This window comes from Protomyctophum parallelum (genome assembly GCF_964188405.1).
Source record: "Protomyctophum parallelum genome assembly, chromosome: 16".
Classification (NCBI taxonomy): domain Eukaryota; kingdom Metazoa; phylum Chordata; class Actinopteri; order Myctophiformes; family Myctophidae; genus Protomyctophum; species Protomyctophum parallelum.
This window is the reverse complement of record NC_139711.1, coordinates 48089511-48116620: the sequence shown is the minus strand read 5'-3', so window position 1 is coordinate 48116620 and position 27110 is coordinate 48089511. Positions and strand designations below refer to the sequence as shown.

The following is a 27110-nucleotide window of genomic DNA, read 5'->3' as shown; positions in this document are numbered from 1 at the left end:
GTTGTTATCATACAGAATATGTTAACAATAGTAGCCTATGACTGGTAGAACATGGGTGCAATTTGGGAGGAATAAAAACACTTTTCTTTCTTTCTTTCTGTGTGATAAAAATACAAACGATAAAGAGATATTTTTGGGCAGACTCTTGCTGGAGCTTCATTCATTCAATGTCACTTTGACTACGCTTCCACCTCTTGGTTCTCCAACATCTCAATGTCACTTTGACTACGCTTCCACCTCTTGGTTCTCCAACATCTCAATGTCACTTTGACTACGCTTCCACCTCTTGGTTCTCCAACATCTCAATGTCACTAAAAACTAAACTTCAGACCTCCCAAAACAACTGAACACATATTGAATACATTGACTTCTTTGTTTCTATGATTCCAGACGTCTGTACCACAGAGCAGAGTCTCCAACTCCCAGCCTTCTGTCTATGAAGAGTGACTTTTCTAAAGACATTCCTCTTAACTTCAGGGATGAATCTGGACCTCCTGATACACAGTATGTCAATCCTCCTGTACAATATACACACTATAACACTGTACAATATATACACTATAACACTATACAATATACACACTATAACACTTGTGTGGGTTAACGTGATTATTGCCACGACAGGGATGCGTTCAGGAACGAGACGGAGTCGAGTTCCGCAAGCATCACTGAAGTGGCAATAATCACGTTAAACAACACCCTCGAGTGTAATACTGCAATTCTACAACAGTTACCCTTAAAACTAAGAAAATCGCTGAAAGAATATATATTTTTAATGACAGATGTAGTCACTACGACCACAAATGTACCAAGAAACTAGCTAGCCTAGCCACCCAGTTTGCTAGCGCTCTGGGAGAACAGAGCAGCTGAATTCTTTGTTTTGATTGGGTGGTGAACAGTGCTGGTTTGACCACCGGAAAACAAATGAGACAAATATGTTAAAACAACTATAACTGAAAATAACTGATCTACAAGCTCACAGCACAACTCTCTGTGATGTGTTGTTGAGCTTGTAGATCAGCTACCTTCGGTGCGCGACATCAAACAAATATATAATGAATTGAATCCACGTGATAATCACGCAAACATTTTCTATGATTCCAGAAGTCTGAGATATACATATACTGTACAGTCTGTATCTCAGAGCAGAGTCTCCAACTCCCAGCCTTCTGTCTGTGAAGAGTGACTTTGTGCGTGCGTGTGTGTGTGTGCGTGCGTGCGTGCGTGCGTGCGTATGTGTGTGCGTGCGTGCGTGCGTGTTTGCGCACACAGTTAGTTAGTATCGGCAAATGTCGGATTATTGCCCATCGGAATTTTGGCGCATCAGAAAAAAGACCTGCACCCACTATTATATGTATTCATGTCCACAGAGAGAGGTGCGTTGTGACCGAGGCTGATCAGACACCTGGTCTGAAGACACCCAGTCAAACCACACCTGGACTGAAGACACCCAGTCAAACCACACCTGGACTGAAGACACCCAGTCAAACCACACCTGGACTGAAGACACCCAGTCAAACCACACCTGGACTGAAGACACCCAGTCAAACCACACCTGGACTGAAGACACCCAGTCAAACCACACCTGGACTGAAGACACCCAGTCAAACCACACCTGGACTGAAGACAAGTAAGAATTGAAACGTCATGCTAATAAATTGAACACCTAAGGCCTGGGCTGAGTCCACACAGAAACGCATTGAACACAGAATAAAATCACTGCAGTTGCAGGTTTCAATTGTAGGTGATATTATATTTGATTTTATATTTACACTTATGAGGTGCCAATCATATTTTAAGGAAGGAATAAGTACCGCATTTTAAAAGCCACCTAAATTGTGAGTGGAAGTGGAACATGTTTCTTTCATTGTCTGTCATTTCACACTATGTGGTAAATCTCCAAATCCCGACTCTCGACTTTTCTCTCCATATAATAAAAGAATGATAGACACTTTAGCATTGCTCTGGAGACTTGGCAAGTCCTGCACATAAAATAATAGCAGAGTCAGACCTATAGAAGTCCACAGTGAGCTTATAATGTAAGGTGTAATAAATGTCGGGTTATAATGTAGGCTAAAAAAGGGGCACGGTGGCACAGTTGGTATTGCTGTCGCCTCACAGCTAGAAGGTCCTGGGTTCGATTCCCGTTCGGGACGCTGTGGGTGCTGGTGGCATGTTTCCTCCTCCGCGTCATCAGAGCCCATACCCGAAGGCGGGGTTGGCCAAAGGGCCTTTCTGTGTGGAGTTTGCATGTTCTCCCCGTGTCCCCTAGGGTAGGTACCCTCACATGTTCTCCCCGTGTCCCCTAGGGTAGGTACCCTCACATGTTCTCCCCGTGTCCCCTAGGGTAGGTACCTTACATGTTCTCCCCGTGTCCCCTAGGGTAGGTACCCTCACATGTTCTCCCCATGTCCCCTAGGGTAGGTACCCTCACATGTTCTCCCCGTGTCCCCTATAGGGTAGGTACCCTCACAAAAACATGCAGTAATCCTGGTCTCTAAACTGCCTCCCCCTGGCCAGCCGGGGCGCCTGATGGAGGGGAAAGGAGCTGGTTGGAATAACGTGTTCCTTCCACGCGCTACGTCCAACCAGGGAAACTCCCCCCTGTCAGGTGTAAAGGAGCAACTTGGACACTCAAGCATGAAGGAAGCATGAGTTCAAGTCCGTTGCTCTCCCCTTGTCCCCCATATATGGGGACTAGGTTGGCCTCCCCTTGTCCCCCATATATGGGGACTAGGTTGGTCTCCCCTTGTCCCCCATATATGGGGACTAGGTTGGTCTCCCCTTGTCCCCCATATATGGGGACTAGGTTGCTCTCCCCTTGTCCCCCATATATGGGGACTAGGTTGGTCTCCCCTTGTCCCCCATATATGGGGACTAGGTTGGTGGAGGGTGTGTAGAGCCCAGGATCACATTAGATGATTGACACAGGGGTGAAAAATGGGTTACAAAATCGTGGGATAAAAAAATATATTAAAAACAAATAATGTAGGCTAATTCACACGCACACATTGTCTGCATGCAGGCACAGTGACAATGGAATGCAGTCAAGGGTACTTTATTACCTAAACAGGAGAGAGATGTCCATATATGAGCCCTTTATTACCTAAACAGGAGAGAGATGTGCCATATATGAGTCCTTTATTACCTAAACAGGAGAGAGATGTGCCATATATGAGTCCTTTATTACCTAAACAGGAGAGAGATGTGCCATATATGAGTCCTTTATTACCTAAACAGGAGAGAGATGTGCCATATATGAGTCCTTTATTACCTAAACAGGAGAGAGATGTGCCATATATGAGTCCTTTATTACCTAAACAGGAGAGAGATGTGCCATATATGAGTCCTTTATTACCTAAACAGGAGAGAGATGTGCCATATATGAGCCCTTTATTACCTAAACAGGAGAGAGATGTCCATATATGAGCCCTTTATTACCTAAACAGGAGAGAGATGTGCCATATATGAGTCCTTTATTACCTAAACAGGAGAGAGATGTATATGAGTCCTTTATTACCTAAACAGGAGAGAGATGTGCCATATATGAGCCCTTTATTACCTAAACAGGAGAGAGATGTGCCATATATGAGTCCTTTATTACCTAAACAGGAGAGAGATGTGCCATATATGAGTCCTTTATTACCTAAACAGGAGAGAGATGTGCCATATATGAGTCCTTTATTACCTAAACAGGAGAGAGATGTCCATATATGAGCCCTTTATTACCTAAACAGGAGAGAGATGTGCCATATATGAGTCCTTTATTACCTAAACAGGAGAGAGATGTGCCATATATGAGTCCTTTATTACCTAAACAGGAGAGAGATGTGCCATATATGAGCCCTTTATTACCTAAACAGGAGAGAGATGTGCCATATATGAGTCCTTTATTACCTAAACAGGAGAGAGATGTGCCATATATGAGTCCTTTATTACCTAAACAGGAGAGAGATGTGCCATATATGAGCCCTTTATTACCTAAACAGGAGAGAGATGTGCCATATATGAGCCCTTTATTACCTAAACAGGAGAGAGATGTGCCATATATGAGTCCTTTATTACCTAAACAGGAGAGAGATGTGCCATATATGAGCCCTTTATTACCTAAACAGGAGAGAGATGTGCCATATATGAGCCCTTTATTACCTAAACAGGAGAGAGATGTGCCATATATGAGTCCTTTATTACCTAAACAGGAGAGAGATGTGCCATATATGAGTCCTTTATTACCTAAACAGGAGAGAGATGTGCCATATATGAGTCCTTTATTACCTAAACAGGAGAGAGATGTGCCATATATGAGTCCTTTATTACCTAAACAGGAGAGAGATCTGCCATATATGAGCCCTTTATTACCTAAACAGGAGAGAGATGTGCCATATATGAGTCCTTTATTACCTAAACAGGAGAGAGATGTGCCATATATGAGCCCTTTATTACCTAAACAGGAGAGAGATGTGCCATATATGAGTCCTTTATTACCTAAACAGGAGAGAGATGTGCCATATATGAGTCCTTTATTACCTAAACAGGAGAGAGATGTGCCATAATGAGTCCTTTATTACCTAAACAGGAGAGAGATGTCCATATATGAGCCCTTTATTACCTAAACAGGAGAGAGATGTGCCATATATGAGTCCTTTATTACCTAAACAGGAGAGAGATGTGCCATATATGAGCCCTTTATTACCTAAACAGGAGAGAGATCTGCCATATATGAGTCCTTTATTACCTAAACAGGAGAGAGATCTGCCATATATGAGTCCTTTATTACCTAAACAGGAGAGAGATGTGCCATAATGAGTCCTTTATTACCTAAACAGGAGAGATATGCCATATATGAGCCCTTTATTACCTAAACAGGAGAGAGATCTGCCATATATGAGCCCTTTATTACCTAAACAGGAGAGAGATGTGCCATAATGAGTCCTTTATTACCTAAACAGGAGAGATATGCCATATATGAGCCCTTTATTACCTAAACAGGAGAGAGATCTGCCATATATGAGTCCTTTATTACCTAAACAGGAGAGAGATGTGCCATATATGAGTCCTTTATTACCTAAACAGGAGAGAGATGTGCCATATATGAGTCCTTTATTACCTAAACAGGAGAGAGATGTGCCATATATGAGTCCTTTATTACCTAAACAGGAGACAGATGTGCCATATATGAGTCCTTTATTACCTAAACAGGAGAGAGATGTGCCATATATGAGTCCTTTATTACCTAAACAGGAGAGAGATGTGCCATATATGAGTCCTTTATTACCTAAACAGGAGAGAGATGTGCCATATATGAGTCCTTTATTACCTAAACAGGAGAGAGATGTGCCATATATGAGTCCTTTATTACCTAAACAGGAGAGAGATGTGCCATATATGAGTCCTTTATTACCTAAACAGGAGAGAGATGTGCCATATATGAGTCCTTTATTACCTAAACAGGAGAGAGATGTGCCATATATGAGCCCTTTATTACCTAAACAGGAGAGAGATGTGCCATATATGAGTCCTTTATTACCTAAACAGGAGAGAGATGTGCCATATATGAGCCCTTTATTACCTAAACAGGAGAGAGATGTGCCATATATGAGCCCTTTATTACCTAAACAGGAGAGAGATGTGCCATATATGAGTCCTTTATTACCTAAACAGGAGAGAGATGTGCCATATATGAGCCCTTTATTACCTAAACAGGAGAGAGATGTGCCATATATGAGTCCTTTATTACCTAAACAGGAGAGAGATCTGCCATATATGAGTCCTTTATTACCTAAACAGGAGAGAGATGTCCATATATGAGCCCTTTATTACCTAAACAGGAGAGAGATGTGCCATATATGAGTCCTTTATTACCTAAACAGGAGAGAGATGTGCCATATATGAGTCCTTTATTACCTAAACAGGAGAGAGATGTCCATATATGAGTCCTTTATTACCTAAACAGGAGAGAGATGTCCATATATGAGCCCTTTATTACCTAAACAGGAGAGAGATCTACCATATATGAGTCCTTTATTACCTAAACAGGAGAGAGATGTGCCATATATGAGTCCTTTATTACCTAAACAGGAGAGAGATGTGCCATATATGAGTCCTTTATTACCTAAACAGGAGAGAGATGTGCCATATATGAGCCCTTTATTACCTAAACAGGAGAGAGATGTGCCATATATGAGTCCTTTATTACCTAAACAGGAGAGAGATGTGCCATATATGAGTCCTTTATTACCTAAACAGGAGAGAGATGTGCCATATATGAGTCCTTTATTGCCTAAACAGGAGAGAGATGTCCATATATGAGTCCTTTATTACCTAAACAGGAGAGAGATGTGCCATATATGAGTCCTTTATTACCTAAACAGGAGAGAGATGTGCCATATATGAGTCCTTTATTACCTAAACAGGAGAGAGATGTGCCATATATGAGTCCTTTATTACCTAAACAGGAGAGAGATGTGCCATATATGAGTCCTTTATTACCTAAACAGGAGAGAGATGTGCCATATATGAGTCCTTTATTACCTAAACAGGAGAGAGATGTGCCATATATGAGTCCTTTATTACCTAAACAGGAGAGAGATGTGCCATATATGAGCCCTTTATTACCTAAACAGGAGAGAGATGTGCCATATATGAGTCCTTTATTACCTAAACAGGAGAGAGATGTGCCATATATGAGCCCTTTATTACCTAAACAGGAGAGAGATGTGCCATATATGAGTCCTTTATTACCTAAACAGGAGAGAGATGTGCCATATATGAGTCCTTTATTACCTAAACAGGAGAGAGATCTGCCATATATGAGCCCTTTATTACCTAAACAGGAGAGAGATGTGCCATATATGAGCCCTTTATTACCTAAACAGGAGAGAGATGTCCATATATGAGTCCTTTATTACCTAAACAGGAGAGAGATGTGCCATATATGAGTCCTTTATTACCTAAACAGGAGAGAGATGTGCCATATATGAGTCCTTTATTACCTAAACAGGAGAGAGATGTGCCATATATGAGTCCTTTATTACCTAAACAGGAGAGAGATGTGCCATATATGAGTCCTTTATTACCTAAACAGGAGAGAGATGTGCCATATATGAGCCCTTTATTACCTAAACAGGAGAGAGATGTGCCATATATGAGTCCTTTATTACCTAAACAGGAGAGAGATGTGCCATATATGAGCCCTTTATTACCTAAACAGGAGAGAGATGTGCCATATATGAGCCCTTTATTACCTAAACAGGAGAGAGATGTGCCATATATGAGTCCTTTATTACCTAAACAGGAGAGAGATGTGCCATATATGAGCCCTTTATTACCTAAACAGGAGAGAGATGTGCCATATATGAGTCCTTTATTACCTAAACAGGAGAGAGATCTGCCATATATGAGTCCTTTATTACCTAAACAGGAGAGAGATGTCCATATATGAGCCCTTTATTACCTAAACAGGAGAGAGATGTGCCATATATGAGTCCTTTATTACCTAAACAGGAGAGAGATGTGCCATATATGAGTCCTTTATTACCTAAACAGGAGAGAGATGTCCATATATGAGTCCTTTATTACCTAAACAGGAGAGAGATGTCCATATATGAGCCCTTTATTACCTAAACAGGAGAGAGATCTACCATATATGAGTCCTTTATTACCTAAACAGGAGAGAGATGTGCCATATATGAGTCCTTTATTACCTAAACAGGAGAGAGATGTGCCATATATGAGTCCTTTATTACCTAAACAGGAGAGAGATGTGCCATATATGAGCCCTTTATTACCTAAACAGGAGAGAGATGTGCCATATATGAGTCCTTTATTACCTAAACAGGAGAGAGATGTGCCATATATGAGTCCTTTATTACCTAAACAGGAGAGAGATGTGCCATATATGAGTCCTTTATTGCCTAAACAGGAGAGAGATGTCCATATATGAGTCCTTTATTACCTAAACAGGAGAGAGATGTGCCATATATGAGTCCTTTATTACCTAAACAGGAGAGAGATGTGCCATATATGAGTCCTTTATTACCTAAACAGGAGAGAGATGTGCCATATATGAGTCCTTTATTACCTAAACAGGAGAGAGATGTGCCATATATGAGTCCTTTATTACCTAAACAGGAGAGAGATGTGCCATATATGAGTCCTTTATTACCTAAACAGGAGAGAGATGTGCCATATATGAGTCCTTTATTACCTAAACAGGAGAGAGATGTGCCATATATGAGCCCTTTATTACCTAAACAGGAGAGAGATGTGCCATATATGAGTCCTTTATTACCTAAACAGGAGAGAGATGTGCCATATATGAGCCCTTTATTACCTAAACAGGAGAGAGATGTGCCATATATGAGTCCTTTATTACCTAAACAGGAGAGAGATGTGCCATATATGAGTCCTTTATTACCTAAACAGGAGAGAGATCTGCCATATATGAGCCCTTTATTACCTAAACAGGAGAGAGATGTGCCATATATGAGCCCTTTATTACCTAAACAGGAGAGAGATGTCCATATATGAGTCCTTTATTACCTAAACAGGAGAGAGATGTGCCATATATGAGTCCTTTATTACCTAAACAGGAGAGAGATGTGCCATATATGAGTCCTTTATTACCTAAACAGGAGAGAGATGTGCCATATATGAGTCCTTTATTACCTAAACAGGAGAGAGATGTCCATATATGAGTCCTTTATTACCTAAACAGGAGAGAGATGTGCCATATATGAGCCCTTTATTACCTAAACAGGAGAGAGATGTGCCATATATGAGCCCTTTATTACCTAAACAGGAGAGAGATGTGCCATATATGAGCCCTTTATTACCTAAACAGGAGAGAGATGTGCCATATATGAGTCCTTTATTACCTAAACAGGAGAGAGATCTGCCATATATGAGTCCTTTATTACCTAAACAGGAGAGAGATGTGCCATATATGAGTCCTTTATTACCTAAACAGGAGAGAGATGTGCCATATATGAGTCCTTTATTACCTAAACAGGAGAGAGATGTGCCATATATGAGCCCTTTATTACCTAAACAGGAGAGAGATGTGCCATATATGAGTCCTTTATTACCTAAACAGGAGAGAGATGTGCCATATATGAGCCCTTTATTACCTAAACAGGAGAGAGATGTGCCATATATGAGTCCTTTATTACCTAAACAGGAGAGAGATGTGCCATATATGAGTCCTTTATTACCTAAACAGGAGAGAGATGTGCCATATATGAGTCCTTTATTACCTAAACAGGAGAGAGATGTGCCATATATGAGCCCTTTATTACCTAAACAGGAGAGAGATGTGCATATATGAGCCCTTTATTACCTAAACAGGAGAGAGATGTCCATATATGAGCCCTTTATTACCTAAACAGGAGAGAGATGTGCCATATATGAGTCCTTTATTACCTAAACAGGAGAGAGATCTGCCATATATGAGCCCTTTATTACCTAAACAGGAGAGAGATCTGCCATATATGAGTCCTTTATTACCTAAACAGGAGAGAGGTGTGCCATATATGAGCCCTTTATTACCTAAACAGGAGAGAGATGTGCCATATATGAGCCCTTTATTACCTAAACAGGAGAGAGATCTGCCATATATGAGTCCTTTATTACCTAAACAGGAGAGAGATCTGCCATATATGAGTCCTTTATTACCTAAACAGGAGAGAGATGTGCCATATATGAGTCCTTTATTACCTAAACAGGAGAGAGATGTGCCATATATGAGTCCTTTATTACCTAAACAGGAGAGAGATGTGCCATATATGAGTCCTTTATTACCTAAACAGGAGAGAGGTGTGCCATATATGAGTCCTTTATTACCTAAACAGGAGAGAGATGTGCCATATATGAGTCCTTTATTACCTAAACAGGAGAGAGGTGTGCCATATATGAGTCCTTTATTACCTAAACAGGAGAGAGATGTGCCATATATGAGCCCTTTATTACCTAAACAGGAGAGAGATGTGCCATATATGAGTCCTTTATTACCTAAACAGGAGAGAGATGTGCCATATATGAGTCCTTTATTACCTAAACAGGAGAGAGATGTGCCATATATGAGCCCTTTATTACCTAAACAGGAGAGAGATGTCCATATATGAGTCCTTTATTACCTAAACAGGAGAGAGATGTGCCATATATGAGTCCTTTATTACCTAAACAGGAGAGAGATCTGCCATATATGAGCCCTTTATTACCTAAACAGGAGAGAGATCTGCCATATATGAGCCCTTTATTACCTAAACAGGAGAGAGATGTGCCATATATGAGTCCTTTATTACCTAAACAGGAGAGAGATGTGCCATATATGAGCCCTTTATTACCTAAACAGGAGAGAGATGTGCCATATATGAGCCCTTTATTACCTAAACAGGAGAGAGATGTGCCATATATGAGTCCTTTATTACCTAAACAGGAGAGAGATGTGCCATATATGAGTCCTTTATTACCTAAACAGGAGAGAGATGTGCCATATATGAGTCCTTTATTACCTAAACAGGAGAGAGATCTGCCATATATGAGCCCTTTATTACCTAAACAGGAGAGAGATCTGCCATATATGAGTCCTTTATTACCTAAACAGGAGAGAGGTGTGCCATATATGAGCCCTTTATTACCTAAACAGGAGAGAGATGTGCCATATATGAGTCCTTTATTACCTAAACAGGAGAGAGATGTGCCATATATGAGTCCTTTATTACCTAAACAGGAGAGAGATGTGCCATATATGAGTCCTTTATTACCTAAACAGGAGAGAGATGTGCCATATATGAGCCCTTTATTACCTAAACAGGAGAGAGATGTGCCATATATGAGTCCTTTATTACCTAAACAGGAGAGAGATGTGCCATATATGAGTCCTTTATTACCTAAACAGGAGAGAGATGTGCCATATATGAGCCCTTTATTACCTAAACAGGAGAGAGATGTGCCATATATGAGTCCTTTATTACCTAAACAGGAGAGAGATGTGCCATATATGAGCCCTTTATTACCTAAACAGGAGAGAGATCTGCCATATATGAGCCCTTTATTACCTAAACAGGAGAGAGATGTGCCATATATGAGTCCTTTATTACCTAAACAGGAGAGAGATGTGCCATATATGAGTCCTTTATTACCTAAACAGGAGAGAGATCTGCCATATATGAGCCCTTTATTACCTAAACAGGAGAGAGATGTGCCATATATGAGCCCTTTATTACCTAAACAGGAGAGAGATGTTCCATATATGAGCCCTTTATTACCTAAACAGGAGAGAGATGTGCCATATATGAGTCCTTTATTACCTAAACAGGAGAGAGATGTGCCATATATGAGTCCTTTATTACCTAAACAGGAGAGAGATGTGCCATATATGAGCCCTTTATTACCTAAACAGGAGAGAGATGTGCCATATATGAGTCCTTTATTACCTAAACAGGAGAGAGATCTGCCATATATGAGCCCTTTATTACCTAAACAGGAGAGAGATGTGCCATATATGAGCCCTTTATTACCTAAACAGGAGAGAGATGTGCCATATATGAGCCCTTTATTACCTAAACAGGAGAGAGATGTGCCATATATGAGTCCTTTATTACCTAAACAGGAGAGAGATGTCCATATATGAGTCCTTTATTACCTAAACAGGAGAGAGATGTGCCATATATGAGCCCTTTATTACCTAAACAGGAGAGAGATGTGCCATATATGAGCCCTTTATTACCTAAACAGGAGAGAGATGTGCCATATATGAGTCCTTTATTACCTAAACAGGAGAGAGATGTGCCATATATGAGCCCTTTATTACCTAAACAGGAGAGAGATCTGCCATATATGAGTCCTTTATTACCTAAACAGGAGAGAGATGTGCCATATATGAGTCCTTTATTACCTAAACAGGAGAGAGATGTGCCATATATGAGTCCTTTATTACCTAAACAGGAGAGAGATGTGCCATATATGAGTCCTTTATTACCTAAACAGGAGAGAGATGTGCCATATATGAGTCCTTTATTACCTAAACAGGAGAGAGATGTGCCATATATGAGTCCTTTATTACCTAAACAGGAGAGAGATGTGCCACATAACCATGACATGGAGAGCAAAATACGGCATAGTTTCCCATGGCTATGCAAACACCACGCATAGACTTGTTGTTGGTGTAGGCTACTGTGCAATGGCATTTGGCCTGGGTCCTTATTGGTAGGTTAAGATCCACAGTATCTGTAGTACCTATTGTTAAGCTTCACACTCGGCACAAATACAAATGAAATCACCAGTCTGCACTGGACTAGGCTGATATATGTATTATTGGATGCAGCAGAGCAGAGCCTTTGCTCGCTGCAGTTGGTGCAACATATGATAAGTTTTAAAGTTGTTAACAGTGATATATAAACATGAACAATCGGATAGATATCTGTGTAGTTTCCATGTAGGCACAAGCTGCATTTCTCACCTAATTATAGTAAAAACTAGAACTGCACTCTGTCGAGTGCATACTTGCTTGTTGCACACTAGTAGGCCACATAAATGGCCAACTAGTGCGCAAGCAGAGCGCGTACTTTCGACCGCTACAAACTGTCAAATCTGGCAGTGGTGCCAGATTACATACATGTATACACAGGAGCATTACCTTTAATCCCCCCAACACTAAAACATATCGTCATTATTACAGATTACATACATGTATACACAGGAGCATTACCTTTAATCCTCCCAACACTAAAACATATCGTCATTATTACAGATTACATACATGTATACACAGGAGCATTACCTTTAATCCTCCCGACACTAAAACATATCGTCATTACGTCACCATCGAAAACCAATTACACTCTGGCATTGGGTCCTTTAATCCACATCTTTATTACGTCATCATTGAGAGCTAGTTATACATATACTATGTATATGTAATTAGTAAGTTGATTAGCGGTATACTGTGGTTACTTTGCGCCGTATGCACCGTCCCAGCCGTCCCGCCAATTTTGATGCGTATGCACTGTCCCAGCAAATGACGTAATGACTAATTGTGCCTGATACGGCAGTGGTGCCAGATTACATACATGTATACACAGGAGCATTACCTTTAATCCCCCCTCGTCATTACGTCACCGCCATCGAAAACCATTGGTTTTATAGTTATACATAGCATATGTATAACTATAAAACCATTGGTTTTATAGTTATACATAGTATATGTATAACTAGCTCTCAATGATGACGTAATAAAGATGTGGATTAAAGGACCCAATGCCAGAGTGTAATTGGTTTTCGATGGTGACGTAATGACGATATGTTTTAGTGTTGGGAGGATTAAAGGTAATGCTCCTGTGTATACATGTATGTAATCTGTAATAATGACGATATGTTTTAGTGTTGGGAGGATTAAAGGTAATGCTCCTGTGTATACATGTATGTAATCTGTAATAATGACGATATGTTTTAGTGCTGGGAGGATTAAAGGTAATGCTCCTGTGTATACATGTATGTAATCTGTAATAATGACGATATGTTTTAGTGTCGGGGGGATTAAAGGTAATGCTCCTGTGTATACATGTATGTAATCTGGCACCACTGCCGTATCAGGCACAAGTAGTCATTACGTCATTTGCTGGGACGGTGCATACGCACGGCTAGTCCCGGGCGAAACTAGTACTTGCGCGCTCTGCTTGCGCAAGTAATGATATGCGCTAATGAGCGGTGACGTCATCGTTTCTCAAAAGCTCCGTTTCACATGACTACACAGATCCACTGATCCTTCACTTATTTATTATTTATTTGTTGTTACTTTTGGATGTTTTTGCATATTGTCTGCAGGGTGTTAAATGTGTGCATGTGTGGTGTAAACATGTGAAGTTATAAATTAACCTGAATGTTTTAAATGTTCTTCTCATTTCAGATGTCCGTCTGCAGGTTGATTTGAACGATTATAAGGTCAGTTTGGAGGTCAGTTCGGACAGTCTTGATGGAGTGAAAAACCACATGACGGAAGAGTCTGGAGACTCCGTCACCAGCACCTACTCAGAGCTCTACATCTCAGCGGGACAGAGTGAAGGGGTTAATAGCCAACATGAGGTGATACAGCTTGAGAGAACTTCCAACATGAAGACCTTGCATGACGATGCAATCAACTGCTGTAAAATCTTTAAGATCATCCTCCCTGGCAGAGAGAAACCCAGCGAAACAGTTCTGACCAATGGAATCGCTGGCATCGGAAAAACATTCTCTGCGCGCAAGTTTGCTCTGGACTGGGCAAGAGGTTTGGAGAATCAAGATATAGATCTCCTGGTTCCCTTTTCATTCCGGGAGCTGAACTTGGTCAGAGATAAGCAGTACAGTCTTCTCAACCTGATCCATGATTTCCACCCAACGTTAAAGAAGGTCACAGCAGAGCAGCTCGCTGCCTGGAAAGTTTGCTTCATCCTCGATGGCCTCGATGAAAGCAGGTCTCCGTTGCACTTCGACGAAAATGAAATCATCTCTGATGTCGCAGTGACATCATCAGTGGATGCTCTGTTGACGAACCTCATCAAGAGGAATCTGCTCCCCAAGGCCCTCCACTGGATAACCACCAGACCCGCAGCAGCCAATCGGATCCCTCCTGAATGTGTTGACATGGTGACAGAAGTGCGAGGGTTCACAGACCCCCAGAAGGAGAAGTACTTCAGGAAGAGATTCAGTGAAGAGAAGCTGGCCGACAGAGTCCTCTCACACTTGAAGACATGGAGGAGCCTCCACATCATGTGTTACATCCCACTCTTCTGTTGGATGATTGCTACCGTTCTGCTGGACATGTTGAGGACACACACCACGATAGGACAGCTGCCCAAGACCCTGACTGAGATGTGCTGCCACTTCCTGTTGGTTCAGACAAACACCAAGAAGCAGAAGTATGACGAGACTCATGAGGGGGAAAAAAGAAAAAAAAGAGAGAATCAACAGCAGCTCATGAAGTCTGACAGGGATGTTCTTCTGAATCTGGGCATGCTGGCGTTCAAACACCTGAAGACAAGTAGCATCATGTTCTACCAAGAAGACCTGGAAGAGTGTGGTCTTGATGTGAAAGACGCCGCGATGTACTCAGGAGTGTGCACACAGATCTTCAAAACAGAGAGTGTGCTGTTCCAGAAAACGGTCTACAGCTTTGTTCATCTGATCTTCCAGGAGTTTCTGGCTGCAGTCTACCTGTTCCACTGTTTCACACAGAAGAACATGGAGGTCCTGAAGACATTCCTGGGAGATGAATACAACAGTAACAGCTCCCTCTCAGACTTCCTGAAGGCTGCTATCAAAGAATCCCTGAAGAGTAAAAATGGCCACCTGGACCTCTTAGTCCGCTTCCTTCATGGCCTCTCACTGCAGTCCAACCAGAGTCTGTTAGGAGGCCTGCTGGGTCACACAGAGAACAGTGCAGAAGAGATCCAGAAAGCCATCCGGAACCTGAAGTGGATGTTATCTCATGATGCCTCTCCTGACAGATGTATCAACATCTTCCACTGTCTGATGGAGATGAACGACCACTCATTACATCAGGAGATCCAACAGTTCCTGAAGTCAGAGAACAGAACAGAGAAACTGTCTGAGACCCAGTGTTCAGCTCTGGCTGTCATGCTGCAGATGTCAGAGGAGTTTCTGGAGTTGGACCTGCAGAAATACAACACATCAAAGGAGGGGCGACTGAGACTGGTCCCAGCTGTGAGGAACTGCAAAACAGCCAGGTTAGTAGTGTGGATGTTAACATGTTAGATCACTATATACTTCATTCATTCATTCATTCATAGAGAGAGAGAGAGAGAGACCCTCACTTCATATTTATATATATATATATATATATATATATATATATATATATATATATATATTAGTATTGCAATCCAATTCAAGTGTGATTTGTGTTTAGTATATTTAGTGATATCAGGGTGATTTTGCCATGGCATGCGGTCGTACAGACTGTTCATCTGTTGACAGAACATTTCTTCACTTCACTGCCATAGAGTGGAACAACAGCAGCGAGTTGGGATCGTTTTAATTATTTAATGTTTGTATTACAATCAAATGACAACAGTGGAAAATATGTGTTACTCACTACCACTATTTGCTTAGCTAGAAAAGTATCCACACACACACACACACACACACACACACACACACACACACACACACACACATTTCAGACAGCACCACAGTGAACCTCCTTGACAGTGAACATGGTCTGTTCTGTTTTGATCATCTCTGATTTTACATTTAATCTGTAATTACAGACTTGTTGACTGTGGCCTCGGAGAGAAACACGTTGAAGTTGTGGCTTCAGCTCTCAGCTCCAATCCGTCCCATTTGAGAGAACTGGACCTGAGTGGAAACGTCTTGAAGGATTCTGGACTGGATCTCATCTGTGCTGCACTGAAGAGCCCAAACTGTTGTCTGGAGACTCTCAGGTCAGATTCATTTAACATTTTTATTTGTATTTGGTTAAGTAAAGTTCTGTTATAGTAAATGATTATGATGTAGTTATGATGGTGGTAGTATTTGAAGAGTGTGGATGAGGTTAATATCATGGTAACTCACACTGACCATAATATTGATAAGATACAGTGACTAATGTATGTAGTCTTTATGCTGAGATACCACATTTAAAACCTAAACACCTCTGAGTGGTTCAATGTGTTATGTTGTCAGTGTCATCCCCTAGTTTTGAATATTTATATTAACTTTTTAGCTGCTATCTACGTTTATAAAAGTAGCGAGGCTAACGGTACCTAATGGTGCTAACTACACGTACAGTATGTGCGTAGACAACCGTATACTCCATAAATATGAAAGCGTAGTAGCACAGCTTACTTTATAATTAACACATTTTGGGCGGGAACCGCTTTTGGCGTTTTAACTAAGCATTATGTCATACTTTAGCTATTGAAAAATAGCAGATCTACAAGCTCATAGCGCGCCACCGAGTGGTGCGCTATGAGCTTGTAGGTCTGCTATTTTTGAAAAATCATTAAAATGTGGCGCAAATCATTGAATATATATTTCAGAGCAAACATTTTTAACTAAAATATTTTGAGATGGGGGTCCGTGGCCCAATAGAGAGAATTCTGGGGGTCCTTGACATGAAAAAGGTTGTGTGGAGGAGGGGTATTATTAGACACAGTTCGACTGAATTTTAAAAAGCTGCAGTAAAACATGTATATATAAAAACCCAGATTATTTTATTATCAGAATTGGATCACCGTCCCTTTGACTCTAAATACAATTAGCTCACCCTCCCTCTGACTTAGAACATGCCATTGTGATTCACATTGAATGTGAATCACATTCAATGTGATTCACATGCAATGTGAATCATATTCTCTCTCTCTCTCTCTCTCTCTCTCTCTCTCTCATCTGGTTGTATTCTTCATTTAGACTGGAGAACTGCTGGTTGTCAGAGCGATGCTGTGAAGTTCTGGCCTCAGCTCTAACTTCTAATCCCTCCCTCCATCTGAGAGAATTGGACGTGAGTCTCAACATGGTGAATGAGTCAGGAATGAAGATGCTGCTCTCTGCTGGGCTGGAGAATCTCAAGTGAGTAGACCCTGTTGTGGGGCCCGGTTTACAGCAGAACCCTTTACTATGTGTGGGTAATGTTTGTGGGGCATCACCACTATTTTACTAGTTTCAGACATGTGATGATTGATGCATTGTTGTTCTACTTCCTACAGAGTGAAACACTGTAGTGTCAGCTAGTGGAGACGTTGTGTTAGACAGTCAGACATTGATGCATTGTTGTTCTACTTCCTACAGAGTGAAACACTGTAGTGTCAGCTAGTGGCGACGTTGTGTTAGACAGTCAGACATTGATGCATTGTTGTTCTACTTCCTACAGAGTGAAACACTGTAGTGTCAGCTAGTGGAGACGTTGTGTTAGACAGTCAGACATTGATGCATTGTTGTTCTACTTCCTACAGAGTGAAACACTGTAGTGTCAGCTAGTGGAGACGTTGTGTTAGACAGTCAGACATTGATGCATTGTTGTTCTACTTCCTACAGAGTGAAACACTGTAGTGTCAGCTAGTGGCGACGTTGTGTTAGACAGTCAGACATTGATGCATTGTTGTTCTACTTCCTACAGAGTGAAACATGGTGGAGAAGATCGGTTCAATCCTCATCTCATTCAAGGACGTGAGTATCTCTCACTATTGACATCTTATACAGAGTTTTTTTACACCTACTGTATAGTTTGGTAGACTTCAGGGCTGTAGTTGTAACATTGTTGGCTGGGTTTGCTTTCACATTGTAGTTTGTCAAGCACGCAGTCTGGCGCGCACACAGTGCATCTTCAGGCGTGTGCGTGTTGGTCAAACAAGGATTTCATACTCCTTAGTGACACGTTGCAGACAACTACAGCCTTGGCTGAGAGATAAAGCCAGTCAATAGAAATATGTTGGAGATCAGAATGACAGAAACACTCGATCACGTGTTCTCACTCACATATTTGAACGTGGGCCAGATAGGTAGGCCTGAGGCCTATATTGCTAGGCCTGAGGCCTACCATACCGGCCTGACCGCTCAATAAAAGAATGCTGAATTAACTAGCTTGTATTGGTAACTTTGACTGCACAATAGCCTCCCATTTAACCTCCTTGTCTAGTAGTCCGGCAGTCGAGGTTGACGGGTGGGAATATAGTCTTTTTTATTGGCCTAAAATATTGTCTATATACATACATTCATGAATCCACTTGCTGACCGGCTGAAAGTATTGGGCTTTTTTATAGGGGTTTCTTGTGACCGTTAACATCCTATGGCAGGCAAAGATGTCAAAGATGTCAAACTTCCATTATGTTTTAACCCATTCTGGGCGGGAACCCCTTTTGGTGTTTTAAAGCATTATGTTATACTTTAGCTATTGAAAAATATTCAATATTTTATGAAAAATCGTAAAAATGTGCCTCAAATCTTTGAATATAAATTATTACAGAGTGAACATTTTAACTCAAATCTTTGCTTCTGGGAGGGGGGGGGGGTGTCACTGGAACAACATATTTTCAGATGGGGGGGGGGGGGGGGGGGGGGGGGGTGGAGCCATGAAGTAGCATGTGACATGTCAAACAGCCATAGCCACTTTTAATGTGCTGACCTCATCACATTTGTCATGACGTCAATGGCCGTTTTTAGCCCAAGGAGGGTTTTTTGTGTAAAACTAATGCCTGGAATGTATTCAGAATCATGAAAAGCCCTTAGTTTTACATGTCACATGCTACTTAAAGCATGAGGAAAGTTTGACATGTCACATGCTACTTAACCCATTCTGACCGGGCACCCATTTTGGTGTCAGCATCATGTTATGCTTTAGCTATTTAAAAATAGCAGATCTACAAGCTCATATCGCGCCACCGAGTGGCGCGATACGAGCTTGTAGGTCTGCTATTTTTGAAAAATCGAAGAGCGACTGACATTTTTTTAATCTGATCTCAGGTCAGAATGGGTTCATCAGACCAGTGTGTGTCCGGCGGAAACCTCGTATGAATCTGATCTCAGGTCAGAATGGGTTAAAGCATGAGGAAAGTTTTACATGTCACATGCTACTTAAAGCATGAGGAAAGTTTGACATGTTGGACCATTTGGCCTGCCGTAGGATGTTAATGAAAAAGAAAGCCCAATAGTGACAGCCGCTCAGCAAGTGGATTCATGAATGTATGAATATAGACAATAGTTCAGGCCAATGAAAAAGACTATATACCCAATATCCCACTTTAACCCATTCTGGTGTTTCAAGCATTATGTTATACTTTAGCTATTGAAAAATAGCAGATCTACAAGCTCATAGCTTGTAGACCAAATATGTTGGTCCCTGGAACAACATATTTTCAGATGGGGGTCGGTGGTGAAATACATATATTATTGGGGGTCCTTGACATGGAAAAGGTTGAGAAACACTGACATAAAAACATGAGGTTTCTTCAGGAAACTGTCAGGATGTAGAAGGCATTTGTAGAATCCTCCTCGGGTCTAAATGGGTTAAACAAAAGACGCCTGTCGGCTGCCGGACTATAGGCCTATACAGTGCCTTCGGAAAGTATTCACACCCCTTCACTTTTACCACATTTTGTTTTGTAACAGCCTCTTTTCAAAATGGATTAAATCCGTTTTTTCCCTCATCAATCTACACACAATACCCCATAATGATGAAGTGAAAGAAGTTGTCTCAAATATTTTGTTAATTTATAAAAAATAAGAAACTGGAAAAACACATGTACATAAGTATTCACACTCTTGACTTGGTACCAGGTTGGCAGCAATTACAGCCTTAAGACTTTTTGGGAATGATCCTACAAGCTTGGCATTAGAGCCCGACCGATGCCATATTTTTGGGTCCGATGCCGATTTTGGAGAGACCTACACCACCGATGCCGATACGATGCCGATGTTTTGGACCGATGTTTCGTAATCAATAATAAAAAATACATTTTAAAAACGTCTAAACTTCAAAATACGTTTTTTTAATTAAATTAACAATATAATACATTGAATACATTTAAATAAAATGTTTTGGCACATAAGGCTTTTTTTTCAAAATTAAATGCACCCCTATATATGCCCTCCTATTATCCAGCTATTAGTGTAGATGTCCGTCCTACAAAAAATGTCAGTGTCTGAGCAATAGACACCTTAATCACCATTACATCACCTAATCAACATGAGTTAGACTTTAATATATTAGCACCCCTCACTTCACACAGGTGTCATTTTTTTAGTTGTATGTAGGATCAGGGCTCCAGACTAACCTTTTCACAGGTAGCACTGTGCCACCTACCTTTTCATTTGGTAGCGCCACCAGAAATTAGGTAGCACCATTGTTTTCTTTGTATAGCATGGTATTAATACATGTTCTTATCATGCCTTTTATTTATGTAGTGGTTTCCACCATTATAGGTTTGAATCATAAAACCCCCTACAAAGGTCACTGTGTAAAAAACAGCAACCTTATACTTCAAAACACTGTAGATGGTTTGAACCCAACACAAAGTCACTCAGTCAATAAAGCAAATATTTATATTCCACACACATAGTCAGTTTAAGGTTTTGTGTTTTAAATTAAATGCAGTCCAAACCTTTGGGATTAATAAAGTGACAATTTGTACAATATACCATTACCATTATCCAAATTAATACCTTATTATAATTTGGAAAAACTATTTTGCAATGTGAAATGCCAACGAATTCTTAATCCTTTTCCTTGTCTTCATGGGCCAATTTGTGAAAGCTGCATACTTTTATCGTGAAGGTAAAAGTTTCTGAATGCTCTCAGAGCCTGCATATCTCCGCATGCTGAAAATAGCTGATCTACAAGATCACAACGTGTCGCGGACGCGTTGTGAGTGTTGTGAGCTTGTAGGCGTTGTGACGCGTTGTGAGCTTGTAGATCAGACTTGAGCTTGTAGTTCAGACCTGAATATATATTCGCCTCGGTTCGTCCAGTTTGTACCGCGGCAGGTCGCGCTGCGCCCGTTTGCGCAATTCTCGTCTTTGCATTGCCTTTGTATGTAATCGCGCCGCTCTGACCATCCAAGTCTGAAGGGCTTATTGGTGGGTTTTGGTGAACGATCGTTCTTTGAACACTGGGCGTCAGGCCAACGTCCAATGTTTTTATCAATGGAACGGATATATATGGATGGAATGGAATATATATATATGATTTAAAATATAATAGTTGTCCCTGCTCCATGTAGTCCCTCACTATAAGGAAGGATTAGCCAGCCCCACACACAACAGTTACACACAGGCTCACAGCCTCACAGCTGTCATTAATTTATGGTCTTGATTGCCTATGCGGTCAAGTTTTATGTGAAATGTACAGGCTCGCCGTCTTAGCTGCTGCTGCCACGTGCCTGCTGGCAACCAATATGCACATGACTTCACATCAATTTGGAACAAGGATACTCACACAAGGATTATAGTTTTGCTGGGCAATTTGAGACAAAGGTAAAACAATCGAGGAGTAAGGAGTTTGCGTGCGCTCTCTCTCGCTCTCTCCCCCCCACCCTCTCTCCCCCCTCTCTCTCCGTCTCTCTGTAGTACTGTAGAGGTGTGTGTGTGTGTGTGTGTGTGTGTGTGTGTGTGTGTGTGTGTGTGTGTGTGGGGGGGGGGGGGTAGTTGCGCTGCGCACCCGACAGAGTGAAAGACTTTTCCACTAAGCGGTGCAGAACCGAAAAGGTGATATACTTCTCTAGTACAGCGGTGCAGGACCGAGAGAGTGATATTTGCAGGATGGACTGTAGTAAACATTAAATAATTTTCCCCCTCCTGTAAAAAAACCGGGACATCGCAAAATGATGTCGCAAAATGACCCGAAAATGACCGATACATCGGTGCGACCGACGGATCGGTCGGGCTCTACTTGGCATACTTGAATTTGGGGTATTCTCCCACTTTTTCTCTGCAGATCCTCTCAAGCTCTGTCAGGTTAGACGGGGAGCGTCGCTGAACAGCTATTTTCAGGTCCTTCCAGAGATGCTCAATGGGGTTCAAGTCTGGGCTCTGGCTGGGCCACTCAAGGACTTTCACAGAGTTGTCCTAAAACCAATCCTTCGTTATCTTAGCTGTGTGCTTGGGGTCGTTGTCCTGTTGGAAGGTGAATCGTTGACCAAGTTGGAGGTCCTGAGCGCTCTGGAGCAGGTTTTCATCCAGAATGTCTGTACACTGCTCCATTTATCTTTCCCTCTATCCTGACAAGTCTCCCAGTTCCTGCCGTTGAAAAACATCCCCACAGCATGATGCTGCCACCACCATGCTTCACCGTAGGGATGGTATTTGCCAGGTGATGAGCGGTGCCTGGTTTCCTCCAGACCGAAGCCTCTCCTCAATAAAAGGCACATGACAGCCGGGCGTCACAGCGCACTTGGAGTTTGCCAAAAGGCACCTAAACGACTCTCAGACCATTATTAACAAGATTCTCTTGTCTGATGAAACCAAAATAGAGCTTTTTGGCCTGAATGCCAAGTGTTACGTCTGGAGGAAACCAGGCACCGCTCATCACCTGGCAAATACCATCCTTACAGTGAAGCATGGTGGTGGCAGCATCATGCTGTGGGGAGAACAAGTCTCCCAGGAACTGGGAGACTTGTCAGGATAGAGGGAAAGATAAATGGAGCCGTGTACAGAGACATCCTGGATGAAAACCTGCTCCAGAGCGCTCAGGACCTCCGACTTGGTCAACGATTCACCTTCCAACAGGACAACGACCCCAAGCACACAGCTAAGATAACGAAGGATTGGTTTTAGGACAACTCTGTGAAAGTCCTTGAGTGGCCCAGCCAGAGCCCAGACTTGAACCCCATTGAGCATCTCTGGAAGGACCTGAAAATAGCTGTTCAGCGACGCTCCCCGTCTAACCTGACAGAGCTTGAGAGGATCTGCAGAGAAAAAGGGGGAAAATACCCCAAATTCAAGTGTGCCAAGCTTGTAGCATCATTCCCAAAAAGTCTTAAGGCTGTAATTGCTTCCAAAGGTGCCTCAACTTAGTACTAAGTCAAGAGTGTGAATACTTATGTACATGTGCTTTTCCAGCTTCTTATTTTTAATAAATTAACAAAATATTTGAGAGAACTTTTTTCACTTCATCATTATGGGGTATTGTGTGTAGATTGATGAGGAAAAAAACGAATTTAATCAATTTTGAAATGAGGCTGTAACAAAACAAAATGTGGTAAAAGTGAAGGGGTGTGAATACTTTCCGAAGGCACTGTATGTATTAACCCACAATCGAGTGTTATTCAATTTCATTTTAATTTAGGCCTACATTTACCTTGCCGACATCACTTCGCCTCTGACATTTAATTTAATAATGTGTGTGTGTGTGTGTGTGTGCTCGCAAATGCGGGTGTGTGTGTGTGCATGCTCGCAAATGCGGGTGTGTGTGTGTGCGTGCGCGCGCGCAAATGCGGGTGTGTGTGTGTGTGTGTGTGTGTGCGCGCGCGCAAATGCGGGTGTGTGTGCGAGAGACACTGGGTGCAAACGTGTGTGTGTGTGTGTGTGTGTGTGTGCGTGCGTGCGCGCGCATGTGGGTGTGTGTGGGTCAGAGAGACGAGCGTGCGCGTGTGTGTGCGTGCACATGGATGTGAGAGACACTGGGTGCAAACGCTTGCGTGTGTGTGTGCGCGGCCGCGAGCGCACATGTGTGTGCGCGCGCGTTTGAGAGAGACTGGGTGCAAGCGTGTGTGTGTGTGTGTGTGTGCGCGCACATGTGTGTGTGTGTGTACGTGTACGTGTGCGCACATGTGTGTGTGTGCGCGTGTGTGTGTGTGTGTGTGTGTGTGTGTGTGTGTGTGTGTGTGTGTGTGAGACTGGGTGCAAATGCACGCGCACACAAGTGTGTGTGTGTGTGTTTGAGCCCTGCACGGGCCTGAAATATGGGCCCGGGCCCGTGGAGTTAAGGGCCCGCCCGGCCCTAAGCCCGTTGGTCAAGTCCAGAATAGGCCCGGTATTACGCTATTTCTATAGCATGTGCGCCGCGGCCGCTTTATTGGTGCACATTTGTTGCACGGACGCAGCAGCAGCAGCAGCAGCAGAAACCCACATTAAGGAACAAGAAGTCAATAACACACAGACGTCACACTAAAAAGTAGCGTACTTAATTATAGTTTTATATAGTAGCTGCTGCACGTGCACTGTCAATCAGCGCAACGCGTTGTGAGCTTGCAGATCGGCTATCGCGGACTCACGCTGCATTATAAAACCCAGACGGACAATAATAAGAAGTAAGAACACTTACGTTATGTATCTGCAGTTTCTGCAATGTACAAATCCAACTTTGTTTAGTGTGGTACTGGTAATAATGCTCCCGCAGTATTTAATTTGTTTTTATTGCGGATCTCCTGAAATTAATTCTGTCAGAGAGCCGTATAGCCTAGGCCTACTTACTTAGTACTCGGTGTGTGTGTGTGTGTGTGTGTGTGTGTGTGTGTGTGTGTGTACAGCTGCGCTGCATAATAATTAGGCGAGAGAGAGGACGAGAGTTTAGGCGCGGAGCGAGAGATATAGAATGTAAAACACGTTGTTTCAAAGTCTTTATAGTTTGGACCAGATTGTAGTGTGTGTGTGTGTGTGTGTGTGTGTGTGTGTGTGTACAGCTGCGCTGCATAATAATTAGGAGAGAGAGGAGGAGAGTTTAGGCGCGGAGCGAGAGATATAGAATGTAAAACACGTTGTTTCAAAGTCTTTACAGTTTGGACCAGATTGTTGTGTGTGTGTGTGTGTGTGTGTGTGTGTGTGTGTGTGTGTGTGTGTGTGTGTGTGTGTGTGTGTGTGTGTGTGTGTGTGTGTGTGTGTGTGTGTGTGTGTGTGTGTGTGTGTGTGTGTGTGTGTGTGTGTGTGTGTGTGTGTGTGTGCGTACACTGTGGAGGGGTTATTGTCATTCGTCACGTCGTCACTATGGAGACAGCAGCAGCTGCGGAAGCAAGTCCAGTCTGGGTGAAATTCACATCGGAAAATTAATATAACGGCGCGTGAGCCCGCCCGGCCCACGGCCCGTTGGGCAGTGACAAAGTCGGCCCGGCCCGTTTTGGTGCGCCGGGCCGGACCCCGTCGGTACCCGACGGGCTTACAGGGCTCGTGTGTGTGTGTGTGTGTGTGTGTGTGTGTGTGTGTGTGTGTGTGTGTGTGTGTCAGTGAATGATGTACTTAATGGTTACTGTGTGTTTTCTCATCAGATTCCCAGCGTCTCTCACTGGACACAAACACAGCAAACCGTCTCCTCACTCTGTCTGAGGACAACAGGAAGGTCACATATGTGGAGGGACAGAGTCATCAGTATCCTGACCATACAGAGAGGTTTGATTACTGGGAGCAGGTTCTGAGTGCAGAGAGTGTGAGCGAACGCTGCTACTCTGAGGTAGAGTGCAGTGGAGGGGTTCATATAGCAGGGACTGACAGAGCAATCAGCAGGAAAGGACGTGGTGATGACTGTGTGCTTGGATTGAATGGCATGTCATGGAGTCTGGAGTGTCATGGTGTCAGTTACTCTGTCACACACAATGGGGAGGTGACTGACCTCCCTGTCCGTCCCTCTAGACGCTCCATCAGAGCAGCAGTGGATGCTGACCGTGAGGTCAGGGAGGTCGGGGGCTACAGAGTAGCACTGTATGTGGACCGTCCCGCTGGGACTCTGTCCTTCTATGAGGTGTCCTCAGAGGACACTCTGACCCACCTGCACACCGTCCAGACCACGTCCTCTGAACCCCTCTGCGTTGGGTTCAGGTTGTGGCGGTCTGGCTCCTCAGTGTTTCTGTGTGAGCAGAGATAGAGTCTCCATGTGAGCGAGGGTCACATCAGGTCACCATGGTTACTCCACATGTCTGAGTGAGTCCAGGTTGTCATGGTTACCACCGCCGCCAGTACGCCTGACATCATGGACTCCATATTTGGTCATGAGTGACTCCTCATGACATCATGGTGACATCACACTGATGATGTATATACAGTAAGAAGCACAGTGACAATCTGTCAATCAAACCTTGATGTGCTAAAGACCCCAAGATAGGGTTTGACCTCCGACCTCCAGGTTGATAGGGTTTGACCCCTGACCTCACATTGATAGGGTTTGACCCCTGACCTCCAGCTGAACATATTGTGTTCCAGTAGAATTGTTTCCAAGGAAACAAATATATATCCTTTAATAAATGCACCACGTCTGTGTGTGTGTGCACGTGTGTACGCACGTCTACGTCTGTGTGTGTGTGCACGTGTGTACGCACGCCTACGTCTCTGTGTGTGTGTGTGCACGTGTGTAGTGTACGCACGTCTACGTCTGTGTGTGTGCACGTGTGTACGCACGTCTACGTCTCTGTGTGTGTGCACGTGTGTACGCACGCCTACGTCTGTGTGTGTGCACGTGTGTACGCACGCCTACGTCTCTGTGTGTGTGCACGTGTGTACGCACGTCTACGTCTCTGTGTGTGCACGTGTGTACGCACGCCTACGTCTCTGTGTGTGTGCACGTGTGTACGCACGTCTACGTCTCTGTGTGTGTGCACGTGTGCACGCACGCCTACGTCTGTGTGTGTGCACGTGTGTACGCACGCCTACGTCTGTGTGTGTGCACGTGTGTACGCACGTCTACGTCTCTGTGT

General features: G+C 42.8%; 1 protein-coding gene across 1 annotated transcript in view; it reads left to right on the top strand.

The window, feature by feature from the left end:
* LOC310873857 (NACHT, LRR and PYD domains-containing protein 3-like) overlaps window positions 1-26664 on the top strand; it is a 59642-nt gene extending 32978 nt beyond the window's left edge. The window contains exons 7-12 of the mRNA XM_083786408.1: window positions 1371-1630; window positions 13907-15725; window positions 16269-16442; window positions 17410-17568; window positions 18116-18165; window positions 25692-26664. Of these exons, the coding sequence (XP_083642534.1) occupies window positions 1371-1630; window positions 13907-15725; window positions 16269-16442; window positions 17410-17568; window positions 18116-18165; window positions 25692-26284 (3055 nt within the window). The 3' untranslated portion in view covers window positions 26285-26664. The remainder of the gene's footprint in view (window positions 1-1370; window positions 1631-13906; window positions 15726-16268; window positions 16443-17409; window positions 17569-18115; window positions 18166-25691) is intronic.
* Window positions 26665-27110: the final 446 nt, after the last annotated feature.